Consider the following 17,606-nt stretch of genomic DNA (forward strand, 5'->3'; position numbering starts at 1 on the left):
GCAAGTGGTGAATATCTAAAGATGCTTTATAACTGAATTGATAATTTATACATTAAATGATAAGAAGACTCATCATTAAATACGTGATGAATCGGGTTTTTTCAACCAAGGTGAAAGACTTGGTCAGCGTCACACAACATGAAGCAAAAGAAACATACATTTATTAATTGGTGTTCCTTGTGATGACTGGTACCTGTAACCCCTCTCCCCCACTCCCGAGACAGCCAAGAATGGATGTTGATAAATCCATAAGCAATTCACTGCCACATTTCAGGATTCTTTTTTTGTGTGAACTATTGCCAAACTACTGCTACTGTAAACATAGATACAAGCGTTGCAAAATATCGGCCTTTAGTTGACTGAGACAAAAAAGGTAGACTCCGACCTTTTGCTGAACGGGTCTTATCATACGACGATCTTGAAGTTTTCCTAGAGGTGTGGTGCAAGGGGGTAAGGTAGTGCCCACGGTAATACGGATTTCCTCGAAAGTAGCTGTAGCAGTTAGTGTATCCGCTAGCAGTCACTTTTTTGCCTGTGGCCACTGAGAACATAAGAAGACAAAAATGGAGGAAACTGCAACGGGCCAAATGGCCCATACTGGGCAGTCCCATTTACACCCAACCCCGAGAGTAACACATGCTCTCTCTCTCTCTCTCTCTCTCTCTCTCTCTCTCTCTCTCTCTCTCTCTCTCTCTCAGTTCTGATGTTTACTTACTCGTTTTGTACTGTATACTTCCTATTTCCTCTTATGACCTAAAAACTAGACTAACTTATTATGACAAATTATTCCGATGTTTTGTAATCTCACAATGTGTGTCTTGGCAGTGTGGCAGCTCAGTGTGTCTCTCTCTTCCTGATCCAGTGTTTTGTAGCTTACTCTGTTCCTGCTTTACACTGTGTTCTTAACGTGGCTTTGGACATGTGTGTGTGTGTGTGTGTGTGTGTGTGTGTGTGTGTGTGTGTGTGTGTGTGTCCTACGTCACCAGTCTCTCGCCTTCGTCGAATAATATCACACTTAACCCAGCCCAACCTGACCTAACCTGACCTGACCTGATTCTTTGGGTTTTGAGACTCCCTTCAGGGCCTTCTTCAGCTTCTCCAAGATCTTTATCGACGCGTAAACAGTTCTCGAGGACTTGTGGCTTCCTCCAATCTCGTTCGTGTCCTACTCCTGGTCCCCCCTTCTCTTTCCATTCTAATTGCATAAGTTACAAGATCCTGACATCTCGACGGACGTCCTACACACCTCTTTATATACACGTCCCCTGTTCACGCTCCTCACCCCCTTTACACACACACACGCCACGCTACACACCCCACACACACACACCCCCACACCCCCATACACCCCACACGCCACACACCCACCCCTTAAACTCATCTAATACGTCGCTCCTCCTCCCCGTCCCCAGATATGACACACCCCACCCTCTCTCCCCAGGTGTGGCCGTGGCCTGGAGTCGTCCGCTCTGTCAATATTGACCCAAACTTGCGGAATCAGTGTCAGGCGCGACGGTCCTTCCCCCACCCAACCCTCATGATCATTCTTCCTCTGTTATTACTCTGTTGTCGTGCCTCAGTATCCTCTTTAATGGCCCAGTGGAGCTCTGACGTGAGGAGGGAAAAGGTGGAGGTTGAGAGTACGTGACGTGGGGAAGGCATGACTCAAGTGGGAAGGCCCTGTGGTGAGAGGATAGGTCGGGGTGTGGGGGGACGGGGTGTAGTAGGGGGCGGGGTGTCAGGAAGGGTTTGTATAACATGTAAAAGGAGTGGATGGAAGTGTGGTTAATTTTGGAAGGATATTACTGGACATGTATTTCGAAGGTGGGACATGACGTGCGGGAGAGTTTGACACGTTAAGGGGAGAGGAGTGTGTCATGGGGAGGAAATGAAGAAGGGTAACATAGGTAAACGTGTAAATCTTTCCCCTTTCCTCCTTAACCTTCTCTCCAAAACACCATCGTCACCTCACCCCTCTACCACCAGACTATTAGTGCTGGGGGCGCCTAACCTGCCTGCTGTCTCACGCCTTGACTTTTGTTTACATTGTTGTTGTTATTACTGCTGCTTTCTCGCCAACTGTGTCATTTAATCTCACTATATTAATAATTCCCTGGAACTGCTAGACAAAAATAAGAATGTTTTTATTTACACAAGAGCTTTTCCTAGTGCTCTGTTGCCTCTTTCCCCCAATAATCTTTCTTATCTTGCTGAATCGTCGAGTCTCTCCCACGACCCGTACCAGGAGAGGGGTGTCACTGGCTCACACTGGCTGGCTGCATGACCCTCTTGCTTTCATCTCTCGTGTTGACTTTTGTTTCACAGCTTTGTAATTATCAACTCATTTGGTGTTTTATTATTATTTGTCGTTAGTTAATTTGTTTTATCATTGCGGAAATTGTTTTAGATGTTAATGAGTAAAGGTAGGTATAAACAGTCATTATTAGTATGGGTTATAGTGCTGATACCAGAACCGAATAAATCGTGAGTCTTGTGGCGCGTCATGTTGCCCCTATACCGTTGGTTGAGACTCTCACCTGATCCTCCCAGACTCCAGGTAAACTTTTCTCATTATCCATATTATTTTATTGTTATTATTGTTTTTTATGCCATATTAAGACCAGTAATTCTTCTCATTAGCTTAACTTTACCTTGTCTTCTCATTGTTCCTGTTCGTCTACGAGACTGAGGGCACAGTAGAGGTCTTGACGCCATGTGTTTATTAGTGTTCGTTAGTTACTGAGTCTTTGTAAGTTATTATTAGTGGCGTTTGTGTTTCAAGTGTTGCTCAAGTTAGTGTTTCTTGGTTATTGTTCTTACGTTTTATTCTCTTTTGCCGACGATTCTCATATTTCCTGTTGTTGATTCTTTGTGTTCCCTTTTTTTATCAATAGTGTTTCTTATTATTGTTAATCTCTTCATTTTTGTATTCATAAATTTAAAAGGTGTTTGTTTACTTTCTAGATGCCTTTATCATCAGCCATGTTGTAGTTTATTGTCAGTTTCCTTTATCCAACTGGTCATTCGTTGCTACCAGTCTTCTTCCTTCTCTTCTCTCCTTTCCTCATTACCATTCGCTCTCCTTTCACTTCTCCATCTGTGGTTTACATTCACCTGCTGTCTTCACCTTCAGGCAGGTCATCGCCATTTCTACTATGACCTGCACCTCTCGTAGCTGTGAGATGGTTACTCAACCAAGTCAGCGACGCAACACACGAGCCCAGCGCGGTGATTGGCTGCTCAAACATCCGGGTTTCATTTCATTGGTTCCGTCGACTTCCCGGATGTTCTTCGTTTTTAATACCGAATCACAATTGTTATGGTGTTTAAGGGAGTTAACATCACAGGTCATTCCATCATTCCTTTCACCTTACTTCCACTTTCTCCATCGTGGACACAACAAACACCGTGGGACTGTCATTTCAGCCCGCCAGCCATCATTGCGCTCTCCAATTTCCAGTCCTTTGTTGTCGGGTCTAGCACTGTCATCCGTAAGGCCACGCCATAACCAAGTTCACCTCTTGACTCTTGGAAGCCTTCGTGTTTCACCTTCAGATAAACATCCCACCGAGCGGAGGAATAAGTGATATGAACTCTTAAAGATAATGTCTTTGTTACTCGCTCTTTCAAGTCATCAAATTTTCCGCCTCGGACAGTTCTCCACTATCACTCTATGACCAGGGTCGATTACCACCAAAATCAGGGGGTGTGTGTGTGTGTGTGTGTGTGTGTGTGTGTGTGTGTGTGTGTGTGTGTGTGTGTCGGGTGAGTCATATAATAGGTAAAAAGCATCTGAACAAAGAGTCGCGCAAGACCAGAGAGGATGGTGAGGGAGGCAACCGTACCAAGTCTATCATGAACGTGCAGGCTGTGGTAGTCCGTGATCCTGTATCCTGTAGTTGTCCTGTAGGAGATGAAGATCCTGCCTGTAATAGTTCTCATGCAGCTGTGGCTGATCTTGAAGTCATGGAGGTGTTACAAGGTACAACGATTCTTGTGGGCCCCGTGATCCTTCGGCCCCTGGCGGGCTTGTAGGCCATGGTGGTTCTGTGGGCCCTGTGGGTCTTGTGGGCCCTGGTTGATTTATGGCCCCTGGTGGTTGTAAGGGGTACCGGTGATCCTAAGGGCCCTGTTTAATTTATGGCTAATGGTAGTTGTGTGGGGCCCCTGATGATCTTGCAGCCCACGGTGGTTGTAGGGCCATGGCGGTCCTTCGACTCGCAGCGTTGACGGAACACGGTGGGCGGAGCTTGTGTCTCGGGAGTTCCCCTGATCCAGGTGGCTCCAGTGTGGTAACTGTTTGGGATTTCTTTAAAAAAGTCAGTTTCACAACTCCTGCATTGATGAAGAAGAAGAACCTGATGGCAGAGTCAGCGGTGGGTCGGTGAACTACAGAAAAAGACATGTCCGTTCTTTGTTTTCAGTCAGTTATTGTTGTTTTGGGCAAATGTTAAATTCAGAACACTTAGAAATAAAAGAATTGGTTTTATTCTATCTGGTGTGTGTATATATACAGGTATATTACACATACACACGAGCGGGTAACATGAATATTCTTCAAGAAAGGGAAATTTTCTATTGTTATTGGCTGAAATAGTAATGTAATGACCTGTAATAACTATAATAATATATTACGTCCGGTGTAGTATATTGCTTTACATTCCCCGTGGTAATGCCGACACTTATATCATTTCCTCTGCCCCCGCCAGCAACACATGATAATGATGCTTAATGGGTCTAGTCTCTCTCTCTCTCTCTCTCTCTCTCTCTCTCTCATCCTTGCTAATTATGTCAACACCATTCGAACACTCCCAAATTTCTCCTCTTCTCTATATATTCCCACATTATCCAGCCTTCTCTCTCTCTCGTCGCTTCCACCCAACAGTTATCCCATACGTCACCAAACTTTGCGTAACTTAGGACGTGGAAGACACAAGGCAGACAAGGAGTGTGGCAACAACAGCTAGCTAGAAGATCCATTAAACAACATTCGAGGTTACAGTTCGTATGGAGATCCTGGTTGACGACATACGTGTTCAAAGCTCTCCCGTGTGTAGTCATGGTTTTATATGGATTTATATTTTCTAATCATTGATAAATATGTTGAAGTAGTTAGGGATTGGAATTTTTTTATGATTAGTGGGAGTTTAGCTTAGCCAGTAGGGAGCAACTCAGCAACTCGCCCACGTGAGGACAGCGTGAAACAAGACGACGACGGCTGGTGGTGTGGGATTATTTTCTTCAACATTGGTGGTTACAAACATCATTCCTGCAGCTTTATGATCTGTGCTTGTTGTATGCTGCAAGGTGTAACTACAGTACAGGTGTGTTAGACATTTATTAATTAAGGTGTGTTTTGGGTTTATATTTCGTCGTTTAAAAAGGCTAGTCGATTCTTTTTACATTTAGTTCGTGAACTCATTGTATGGACGCAACAATAGGTACACATGATTAGGTTATAAATTGAGTCGAAGATGTTGACTATTAAACATTATATTTATCTTTATATTTACTCTTAACAGCATATTATTATTTACCCTTGAAGGACAATATATAATTTATACCGTATATTTCTTTATGACATCACGTGACAGTTATTGTTATTCCGAGACAATAAACATTTGACCCTCACGAAGAGCTTTATTGTCATTGAAGCTACAAGTTCTTTTAGTCTCAACTTTGTGAATTTGACGACAGAATGCAAAGAGGAATTCTATCAGTGTCTTGGTCGTCACGCAGCGGTTGGTTCGTCTGTTTGTATCTGCAACTCGTGACGCTAATGTAAGTTCGTAAGATGTTTTGAACTTATATAGCTAGTTGTTAATCTGGTGTTATATAGCTAGTTGTTAATCTGGTGTTATATAGCTAGTTGTTAATTTGGTGTTATATATTGCAGCTAGTTGTAAATCTGAACTTAAATAGCTAATTGTTAAGTTTAAGTCAAGATATTGGACAAAATATTGCCTATACAGTATACCATCTGACATATTATTCAACTTCGGCATTAAACTCACACAAGAGTGGTCGTCTGAAATTAGGGGACAGTTGTATTGGTCTTTTGAAAAACCTTTTAGAAAGACCTTTACAGACCGCGGGCGGGACCTCTTCTTGCTCCCGTCGGTGTTGTTGATGTCCAGGGATGTGACCTTAAGCTGTCCTCGAGGTGAAGATTATTGCCTATTGTTATTTTCTCTGTCGTTGTATTAGCAGTTATTTAGAGGAGCTCAAAGCGAGGAAGGTTCGATAAAATATTAAGTATATCCTTAATATTCAACTATCCCAAATGTTTACGTTGCGCAAAGGAAAAAAAATGGCTTCAGGATTCCAAGTACCGCGCTGGTAGCTCGGGGAGTCCCCTAGTCTCTGGGGGCGGGGTCTTGGGGCCGTAACTACTCCCCAGCGCACGGCCAGGCCCCTCCACAAGTCACACATCCTCCGCCAAGGACGAAGGACTCTGCCGTTGTACGCTGGATCCCAGGACCCTCACTTGGTCTGGAAGCCACGGAGGGCGCACACGCAGCTACGGGGAGTTCCAGCACCAAGACTTAACGACCAACGCCAGCAAGGGATTATCGCTACAGAAGACTTACCGTACCTGATACTCGGACGTTGGTGGATTATACCTTGTGATCGAAGAAGTGTTCTTCCCCTCTGCGGTAATTAGCACCAGTGTTTGTGTCTTAGCCTCACTAAGAGAGTTCTTAATTACACGTGAAAAGTGTTTGAAGGAAACTTTTTAAGGAGACTTTGTGAGATAAAGTGGATGGTAGTGTTTGTGTTTGGAACATGTTAGGTGTGCTACTGACAGTTTCGTGACAGCTTCATATATAGTTATGAGACTTGGTACTCACTCGTAACCTTACCAGTTTTTCTTGCGGATAAAATAAAATGGCGACAATACGGATTCCTCTACATCTAGTCCTCAGCAGTATTAGGTGAGTTGTAAGTACCTTCTTCAACAGTTTCTCTTCAATACTCTCCCGACTTGCTTTCTCTTGTGAAATCCGCTTGACACGTCGACTTACTCTCTCTTTGACAATCTGATTCATTTAGAATTTTATTGATATCCGCTTATCTCATCAGTGTAAACTCTAATGCCAGAGGATTATTATTCAAATATATATCGTGCGTTGATGAAATACTTTAACTTATTTGTAACTTGTCAACATAATTGCGCCACGTAACTTCTGTCTTCGTGATGTAAACAAGTTTTCCGAGATAGTGTGCGTATAAACAGAAGCAGTTCGACTAGTCTAGGTAGGAGACCAAACGAATAGCTATGACCTTTAAGACCGGCCGTACCAGCCCGGCCTCCACCAGTGTGGGGGAGTTTCCTGTTCACCTACCAAGAGGTTAGTCGAGGCCGCTGTAAATATTGACCCGCACTTGCTCTTCTTGGTCTGTTTTTTTAGTATCGGAAATAGTGAGGATATCTTAACTGTCTTTCTTAGTGGAGCCACACACACTAACACTATCTCAAGGTATTCATTAACAAATTGTAACTATGATAACCTACTCTTTCATAATTCTGAAAATATTGTTCTTTGTCTTTTGTAAACCGGGGCTGTTGTTTGGATACTCAAGAGCTAGATTTATCTTGTTTAGACAAGCTGAATGCAATTACTTGTTTTTTCCTGCGTGGCCTACACCGAAAAAACTCACTCGGGGAACTTCCCGGGTTTAATCTGGTTCTGGAAGCGAGGTGTTGACGCCAGGCGATCCATCAATTATTATTTTTCTGAATTAATTTACAAACCACAAGTTTAATTACAGCAAACTTGATTAAGAATAATTAAGAAAGTTTAAACATTTACAAATATTTAACTTGTGACAAAACCATCGTCTATTATTTTGAATTTACGAAAAGTGTGGCGGCGAAACGAGATGGTCAGCTGAGTGGTTGTAACTCCAGTTTTTGTCCACGTTGGGTGTGGTAGCCTGGTCACAATAACAGCTGACAAACCCTGAGTGTGTCCCCGTGATATACTTACAGTAATCATCTCAATCCATTAGTCTGTAGTGTTTTAACGTGTTTAATCAATACCTGTTAACGTGGTTTCTCTTTGCATTAATAAAGTACAAAAATAATAAAGAATCGAATACGTAAACAAAACAGGTATGTAACAGAAGCCAAATCTATTCCATCAGTTTATCCGTTTTATAAGATTTCGTTCAGTTTCCTCGATTTGAACGTTAAATTGCCCTTGAGTTCCGTACGATCTATTCTGAAACGAACCACACCTCAGTAAACTACTTGTAAAGGTCAAATTTGGGTGGGGGTCCACCGCCGCATCTGACGGTTGTGTTGAACAGGACTTAAGATGTGGAGGCAGAGGTAGGTGATGTCACCCTACTATTACCAGCCATTTTAGAATAAAAACAAAATTCCGCAACTGAGCAAAGGTAAAATTGTTACACAGACAAATATACTTCTATACACACTCATTCACTCACTCACACGCACACTCACTCACTCAATCTCACCCATTCACTCACTCCCCAACACACATTTACTCACTCACATACCATATTTTACAATACAATAGACAATTATATCACAACAGATTTATTACCTAACACGACTGGGACAATACTATTACACATTCCAGCGGGCATCACGTGTCGGGAAGCCACCTGACGCAGCCTTCAACCTTGTGTGTCACCGTTTTTGCTTATTGCCCGAGATTCGCTTTACATAACAGTAAACTGTGATAAGTATCTAGGAATTACAGAGGTTTTCTTTGTATCGTATCTAAAACAGGTTTAAGTTATGACAAGTGAAGATAACTCGACGGGAAATATACAATTCTTTGGCAGCTTTAGTGTTCATAGGTGATCAGCTTGATTATTGTATCAACTCCATCAGAGAAATATATATATAACTTCCATATTTTCCTCAGGTAATAAATCTTATTACTTTTCTCATCGTAAATTTAAAACAAGTGTTTGTCTATGTAATGGAAAATATAAATTTCATAGTTTAATATTACTTTTAATTTTCAGTTATTACTCAGTTTGGATCACGTCGACGTTAGGGTGTGGTTGGGACTCAAAACAATGCGTCTGCCGGGAGATATAACCTCTGACCTTTTACTCGGTATGTTCACTGCGTCCAGAGATCAACAAAAAAGTATTGGTAGTCCGACCTCGCTATCCTTGTCGCTCCCGCCTCACATTAGCGGTCATGATAACCTTTCTATAGTCACGAGTTAGAACTGACGGTGTTATCAATAATAATTACCGTTGTTTGGGTAGACTCCATGCCTCTATGATATACTTGCAATGGTCATGCACCTGTTCTTGTATGTGATTAGTCTTCGCTTTATTGAATGGAACGGATACTATGACTCCCCCCTACCCATAGAACTTAATGGATTAAGTTCCTGGTTTCAGAAAGAAAAAAAATAGCGGGATATTATAATTTATCTTAAAAAATCCAGCCCAATCAACTTTTATGGCCTAAAACGGCTGATGATACATTGGCCATAAATGTTAAGTGAAAACTAGGAAGTAAAAGTGCTGCAAGATACGACTGAGCATCAGTTTGGTGAAGGTCAGTACTGTACGAGTGTTTTTCTAGTAGAAAAGTAGCCTAGCCATAAGCATACTCGGCTTCCGCTGTCGCTTACAAATTTTGAGGAAATAAAACTCTCAGCCTATTCTTTTACACGTGTGGAGATTCGATCAAGGATCCACTAGAATAGAAACTGTGTGTTTTTGTTCACCAGAAATAAATCTCACCCATGTATCTCGTATCCTGTTACATTGTACCAACTGAAATATGTTGAGTGTTAAATTACCACTTGTTCCGTAAAGAAAATTATCATTGTCTATATTAGCATTTCTTTGTTTTCATAGAAGTAAGACATACAATAATAACTATACATAGTTCTTCTGAGTGAAACCTAATAATTGACATAGCGACAAATGTCAGATGAACCGAGACCATAGAATACTTATGCTCACCCCGACCAAACACGAGAGACGAGGACCAGTTTTTGGTCCTCAATAGCCAGCTGATGGTCATGACATTTAGAACACCGAAGGATTATATTATTATAGATCATGAAGAGACTTGTGATTACTGAAGCATAAAACGTTGATAGTGAACTGTTAAGGGAAACTAATATGGTACGGATTAACCACGTGTCTTCAACAATACTAACCCACTTGTCTCCAACAATGAACAATAGCAACCACGTGTCTCTAGCAATGATAACCACGTATCTCCAGCAATTTAACTACGTGTCTCTAGCAATGGTAACCACGTGTGTCTAGCGATGATAACCACGTGTCTCTAGCAATGATAAACCACGTGTCTCCAACGTGGATATGAGGATATGAAACCACTTCGTTGTTATATTTTTAATTAATCAAGATGACAAGTGAAATTTGACACAGTTACCATGTAAGATTTATTTTCTCCGTCAATATTTTTGTTGTCAGTTCTGAAGCTGGCTGGCAAGTTTACTTTGACTTATATTTTGAGGGACTATTATTTTTGATGAAAAAGGCTATATCAGAATATCCGTATGAAGAAATATTGAGGGATTCATATTTTATTGAACTTGTGTTTTATACAATTTATAGACATTGCAGAAATATTATTGATATGTAAAATAATTTATTACAGAAGCCATGGAAGGAAATATAATACTAGTTTTAGTTCTCATATCAGTAATGAACACATTACGCGTCCAGCATAACGCACTAGGCTACAATTTTTTGGGGGGTTCACTCTTAGTACAGTCGCCTGGTTAATGAGTCGCCTTATGAGAATACTGATATTATTAAGTTCACAGAACACAGCATCTCACGCTCATAGTAAGTTTACACTTGTAGAGTTTATGTATGAGCATATTGTCATTGTCTGCTAATGAATTGATGAAGGTGAATCTCTCTTGTGTAAACGAAAGCGTAATGTTCAAACTGTTGTAGCTAAATACTTCAAATAAGAATAATTTACGAAACATCAACTCACAGACTATAACTGTTTAACTTTTATTATCTGTATACAAAGCTCCAACGTGCCTAACTATCATAAGTCTCTATAGGTAGTAAATCTTACCTCGTGAAACTTATTTGACATGTGCACTGCGGCTGTTAAGGAATAAATCAGTTCTTGCGATATTAGTGACCTCCGGGTTTTTTTGTGGCGGCACTGTTATTTGAGTTTTGTCTCCTTCCGTCTGCAAACATCTTGAAGGTAGTGAATAGTATATTTTGTCAACTCACTGGCTGCTTTAGGTTACAGTTAGATTGTAAAAGGTTGAAGTCTTATCGTGTATGCCAAGGTTATCAATGAAGTTTTGAGTCTAACGTCATGTGTTCGCTCTCGGAGATGTCAACGCGTCTGGATGTAGCCTCGTATTGCCATCGGTGGATTACTTGGAGGTGCTGATAAACTCTTTTATTTATACTTTATATTACGATGACGGTTAGTAGGTAGGTTATTGTCCGATCAACATTTGAAGGTTAGATTAGGTGGGACTTGTCGCTTCAGCACTACTACTCCAGGAATGGTAGGGAGGTTTTCATCAGTTCACAGTTGCTCCTTGATTTCCCTCTGAATATATTTTTTGTTTGTGGTTACTCATTGTGTATTAAAATGAATATATTAGCCTCATTTTATATATATATATATATATATATATATATATATATATATATATATATATATATATATATATATATATATATATATATATATATGTGTGTGTGTGTGTGTGTGTTTGGAAATGTCTTAAGATCAATTATATTTTGTAAAACTTAATAGATAAGTATTTAAGTAAGAATAACTTTGATAAAGTTTGTTGCAGAGAATATAATTTGGGTATAACCGAAGTTTTGGTTCCGTAATTGTTTCATAATAGTTATTATTGCCGAGTTGTACTGCAGAAGATGCTTATCCTGTTGTGTTTTGTCCCCACAGTGAGAGCGAGGCCAGTGGAAGTAGCTCTCTTGTGTCGCCAGCACAAAGCCGCCGTCGAGTGGCACACGGGCTACCAACTGGACACCCTCATCGCCGTAGGAAGGTGAGCGCACCGCCGGAGTTGCAGCCACACTTTTCAGGCCCTTCTCCACACGCCCACAACGCCCACGCCCATAACATCCAGGGCAACGGCGGTGCGAATCCCGACCACGTGCACACATCCGCCAACCCCGAGTATACTCTGAACTTCCCAGGACAAACACAATGTAAGTTAATTGTGTTATTTTGCATATACCAAGTTACAATATTCACCAATATGAATTTTTCTTAGTTATGTGATATAAAATTCACAACACAAGTACTGGACATTTATTTCTAACAATTCCTCGCTAACTTTGTCACCGTCTTTCACAGTGTCTGCCAGTTTCTGTAGCGGTTCTGACTCGGGGGTACCGTCCGAATATTCCTCCTGGGCTGCTCCAGTATCTGGTGTGATCCGTCACGACGCCTTCTCGCCTAACGAAAATCATACGTTACCTCCAGATTCCATCGACGACCTCGCAGGCCAACCACAGACTAACGACCACCAGGAAATATCCTTCTACCAGTCCGACTCCGACTGTGAGGTGAGTACCGTACCTTCACTCTGAGTAACATTGTACTGAAGGGAATTTGGCCATCTTGTCAATATTCTATGGGATTAATGTGTTCAATGTATTTGATAGCATTTTCTCTGTTTTTCCAGAGTTTGGACGGATTACAAGCACCACACGGTTGTCGTAAGTCTGCTGCTGGTAGTGGGATGAACAATCAAGGATACGTTCACACAGAACCCACCCCGGTGGTTCTCCCCGTGGGTTCTCCTCCTCCTCTCATTCGTGCCTCCACGGAAACCAACATGGCCTCACCTCCCCCCTCTGCCGTTGGTTCGCCGGTCAACTACGGCCAAGGGCGCAGACACAGCATGGTTCTCCAACTCAACCTACAGGGTGCTGCTCCTCAGGTGGCTGGACTACCCGGCAACTCAAGGGGACGCTCCGTCTCCATGGTGTCCCTCAACGCTAACCAGCCAGTCCCCAACATGTACCCCAACCTGCACGACACACAGTCCATATACAGCGAAGTTGGCTACGGTTCACCCGCAGGCTTCTCCGGTGGTCACCACTCAGGGTCCCAGGGGTCTATCGCCGGCGGTGGACTGAAGATTGTGGAGAGTCAACAAGCATTAGTCAATTGTCACACAGACGGTGTGTGCACTCACCCTGACGCCCACGACCCTCAGGAGCCTCAGCCCACCGAGGAGGGAGAGAAGAAATCAAGATTCCAGCTCACCCTTAGTAAAAATCTGAGCATAATGTATGCGGTGTTCTTGGTCATGTTGGGAATCGTTATATACTTAGCTGATACCTTCAGCGGCCATGACTCAGCAATGGCAGAGGGATTCAACGTATTCTTAATAGTAGCACAGTTACTTTGGCTTTTCTATGTACATGTGGATGTCCGACGTTACGTCAATCTCATATCTCGAACACTTGACGAGGCCAAGACGAAACAAGTAAATAAAGACGACCAGGTGCACTTAGAGCCGACAGGTGACGGGCAGTACCAGCTACGTATAAACGTGCCCGAGGCCCCCAGGACCATCCCACAGCACTACGGCTTCACCTCAGGTGGTCACGGCGGCTCTCTCTACCTCAAGATCGGGGCTACAGGTAACACATCCTCCATATGAAACTATTATTTTCTTGCTAAATATAAAATATCAATTTGTAATTAACTTTATTCCATGTGTATCACAGAACGGATGAACATAACTAAATTGAAAAAAGAAAAGTTTCTCATTAACTGTTTTTCCCTTCAACAGTTTTCTGTTTGGGTTACCTGATCCACACTGGTCTGAATCTTGGCCAGAAGATCTTGTACCTGACAGAAGAGGACCCCGTCTTTGATAACTGCACCTGCACCACTGACGTCATCATGTCTGTCTTACAACCTGTGTACGCCTTCTATCAGCTCTTCTTCATCTTCAAGTACTCCAATGTAAGTAATACAATTTATTCGTTAATAGGTACTTCCTTAAAGTGGTAACTTAAGATTATATTACGATTTACAAAAAAGAAGTTGGTGGCATTATATATAGTTACAAGAGAAGTTGGTGCTAATTATTATATATTTTTTACAGCTGATCATCAACCGTCGTCTGGTTCTGTCAAGATTCGGCATCATGCACTGCATCGCCTCTTCTCTGTGCTTCTGGATCTATACCATCCTACAAGAGACTCTCCAAGCCATCTTCTTGAAAAAGAGCTCAGAAAAAAATTATAGCTCAGACACAACCACCGCAGCACAGTTGATAAGTGGTGGTGGTGATGAAGACGACTCAGACGAAATGGAGGACGATGACACTCAGCAATACGTCGGGAGGAAGTTCACAGCGGCTGCAGCTTCTTCTTGGTCCATCAACTATGGCTGTGAGAAGGATACTCATTTGTCCTCCATGATCAACGCCACAACCCCGTACCTCTTCCCGTTCAGCATCGAGTTCAGCATCTTGATGGTGGGGTTGTGGATCCTTCTCTGGGAAAACATCGGCAAGTTCGATCGCCACACACACATTCCTTCAGTGGAAGTCACCTATGAGGAAGACAATACCAAAACTTTGACGTCCAACCTTATCATTTACGTGGACTGTCACGCTTCTAACCGTGGACTGTTCGCTGGCCTACTCATGACCGTCGCCACGGTAATATCTATCATATTATTCTTCATCTTCTCGGCATCTGAGGACAGCAAGCAGCTTGGGATTTATGTCAACGGCATCAGTGAAGTCCTTCTACTAACGTGTATGTTATTTACGGCCATCGTCGCCTACAACTCGATCCGGATATTGGACATAATAAAACACAAAATTAGCAACGTTGACGACATCTTGTTGTACGTGTGCCTGCCCTGCATCTTCCTCTACGCCTTCTTGAGTATGGTCCCGGCCATCAACGGTGGACTTGTCCTCTCCACTGCTGTCTCCATACTACAAGTGTGTCAGGTGATCTTGCAGACTGCGCTCATCTGTGACGGTCTAAGGCGGTGCTCCAACGCACAGAGTCTCCAGCACAAGAAGCCGGGACGCGAGGTTATCACCTACCTGGTGGTTACTAACGTGGCCATGTGGCTACTACAGACCTTTGAAATTAAGAGTGAAGAAGGCAATTCCGCCCTGTACGATTTCTACGGCAAGGTAAGTTGTGGTTGTCCATCTGTACTAGATATTTGGTCATACAAAGTTGACAATTAAGAGTTTGTTATATTTGCTTTATTAGTACTGTATCTAATTTAAGGGGTGCTGTAATTAGACTTGCAGTAGTATCAGGGTAGTGTAATTAGACTTGCAGTAGTATCAGGGTATTGTAATTAGACTTGCAGTAGTATCAGGGTAGTGTAATTAGACTTGCAGTAGTATCAGGGTAGTGTAATTAGACTTGCAGTAGTATCAGAGAAGTGTAATTAGACTTGCAGTAGTATCAGGGTAGTGTAATTAGACTTGCAGTAGTATCAGGGTAGTGTAATTAGACTTGCAGTAGTATCAGGGTAGTGTAATTAGACTTGAAATGAAACTATTAATTTGATCCAAAAGAAGAAGAATATTAGTAAATGTAAACAAATTAATGTATTCGTTAATTCTTACTCTTACTAAGGTTGGTAATGCTAGCCAAGAATGTTATAATATGGGGATTAAAAAAATGCGCATTTCAATAGTCCGCTTCTCTTATTCCGGAAGATATACAAACAAAAAAATTTACTTTAGTAATATCGAAGCTGTTTCACGTTTCAGTGGTAAAACTTGTATGACTAACAATATATTTTCTTGTCCTTAAAGGAGCTGTGGACTTTACTTTCACACTTGACGTTGCCGCTGGCGCTCTTCTACCGCTTCCACTCGTCCGTGTGTCTTGCGGACATGTGGAAGGCGTCTTATGAGGCCGAAGAGTCCCATTAGATGGTCCCGTCGCGTCCCTAGACCTTCTGGGGTCCAGTATCCTAGCATCTTCCCCGCTTGATGGACGACACCTTGCGGGAAGGGACCCTCCCTATACGGCGCCTCCAGCGTCGTGGAGTTCATGTGCGCATCTGTACATATTCACCCGTCCTCCCCCACACCGGCACCATAACACTATTACCAAATAACATTAAAAAAAATGGAGACGTCACTTCTACTATTATTATGAATACAACGAATAGGAAGATGTGATTGTGATGACATATCCTGTTTACCAATAAACCGATAATTATTGCAACTTTACAAAGGAATAAAATACTGTACTTAACGTTGTTGACTCAAGTGTCTGTCCATGTGTGTGTCGGTGAGGCCAGGGGGCGCAGCACCGCCAGTCATCCGCTGTACATACTGGCCCAGGCGGTGCCGACTCGTCCTCATTGCTCATTTCCCTGTATTTATGATGCCATACACTGTAGATATTGACCCCATGTGATACACTGGTCAAGTCGGCGCCGTCCTGTGAGGAGGCAGGTCGGGTCGACACACTCTATTGTGATATGTATAAAACCGGAGACGTGTAGAGTATTTAGTCTAAGAGTTCTTTAATTAGCTGACAAAGACGAAAGAGGCCTGAACGTCGGGCATTACCTCTGTATTTAGCTGTACATGTTGTACTTAGTATGTATAAGTTATAAGCTCAAGTACAAGTGATTCAGTAATGAATATAAGTTGTACCTATGCCAAATAAAATAATTTTGATTTATAATAACTTAGTTTTGAGACACCTGCCTAATATATATTTTTTCCACACCAGAGAAACTTGAATTCACTAAACTTCTCAAAATTATTAGAAGAAAAAAGTGTAAACGTTAAAGTGACAAAAATTTTTTTTATTTGTTTTCGAAGCTTAATGATATTCTTTACTAAACACAATGAAGAAAATTAAGAAAATATTTAGCTTAATAATAACGATATAATTGTTCAATGAGAATATAAAAAAATATTTTAAAGTACCCATCTGTGTCATCTGAAAAAAAAAACATTTATATTTAATTATATGTATTTGAAATTATAAAGATTTTTTTCAATCGATAAAAACACGAGTCATATAATATAGAGACGCCATTTCAGATGTAAAGAAATACCTTCACGCTGCTCTTTCTCACGTAACCCATTATCCTTCCGGGTCTTGCTCTTCCCTCTTATTCCTCTTCCTCACTCTTCCCTCAGCTCATTACTCTCCCCTACCGTACCTTCTTTACCCCCTCTTCCCTCCCACCGTCCTTCTCACTTTAACAAATAGTAAAAATCGGAAATGAAACCTATAAACAGCCGCACACCAACTTATCCCTGTTGTCTCCAGTATAAACTAGTATTTTATCTGGTTCCAGATCGCCGGATGGATTTAGAGAAAAAAAATACGGCAAGGACCGACTAAATTAATAGAAATTGTGCCTGATTTTTTACAATGTTCTCTTGTAAATCAACACACAAGAAAAATAATAAAGAATGCTATTTTGTAGAAAAGATCTGTTAGATATAAAAATATGTCTAGTAGATAATTTTTAACTTGCTATGATGCATTGTAAAACCTTTATTCATGAAAACATTGTGTGGTGTACGGTGTGGTTGACCGTGACACAGGAGGTGGTTGACCCTTGGTGTGTTGTAGTGGAATGA

General features: G+C 41.7%; 1 protein-coding gene across 7 annotated transcripts in view; it reads left to right on the top strand.

The window, feature by feature from the left end:
* LOC121864201 (proton channel OtopLc-like) overlaps positions 1 to 16,692 on the top strand; it is an 83,237-nt gene extending 66,545 nt beyond the window's left edge. For 6 of the 7 annotated variants that reach the window (XM_042363222.1, XM_042363218.1, XM_042363219.1 and 3 more), the window contains 6 exons: positions 11,933 to 12,198; positions 12,347 to 12,558; positions 12,678 to 13,644; positions 13,797 to 13,972; positions 14,115 to 15,167; positions 15,807 to 16,692. In XM_042363222.1, coding sequence (XP_042219156.1) covers positions 11,933 to 12,198; positions 12,347 to 12,558; positions 12,678 to 13,644; positions 13,797 to 13,972; positions 14,115 to 15,167; positions 15,807 to 15,926 — 2,794 coding nt within the window. In that variant the 3' untranslated portion in view covers positions 15,927 to 16,692. Of the gene's footprint in view, positions 1 to 6,663; positions 6,936 to 11,932; positions 12,199 to 12,346; positions 12,559 to 12,677; positions 13,645 to 13,796; positions 13,973 to 14,114; positions 15,168 to 15,806 lie in introns of those variants that run through there. The other variant, XM_042363221.1, reaches the window with a different exon arrangement.
* Positions 16,693 to 17,606: the final 914 nt, after the last annotated feature.

Source organism: Homarus americanus, unplaced genomic scaffold (assembly GCF_018991925.1).
Source record: "Homarus americanus isolate GMGI-L3 unplaced genomic scaffold, GMGI_Hamer_2.0 scaffold26351, whole genome shotgun sequence".
NCBI classification, from domain to species: Eukaryota; Metazoa; Arthropoda; class Malacostraca; order Decapoda; family Nephropidae; genus Homarus; species Homarus americanus.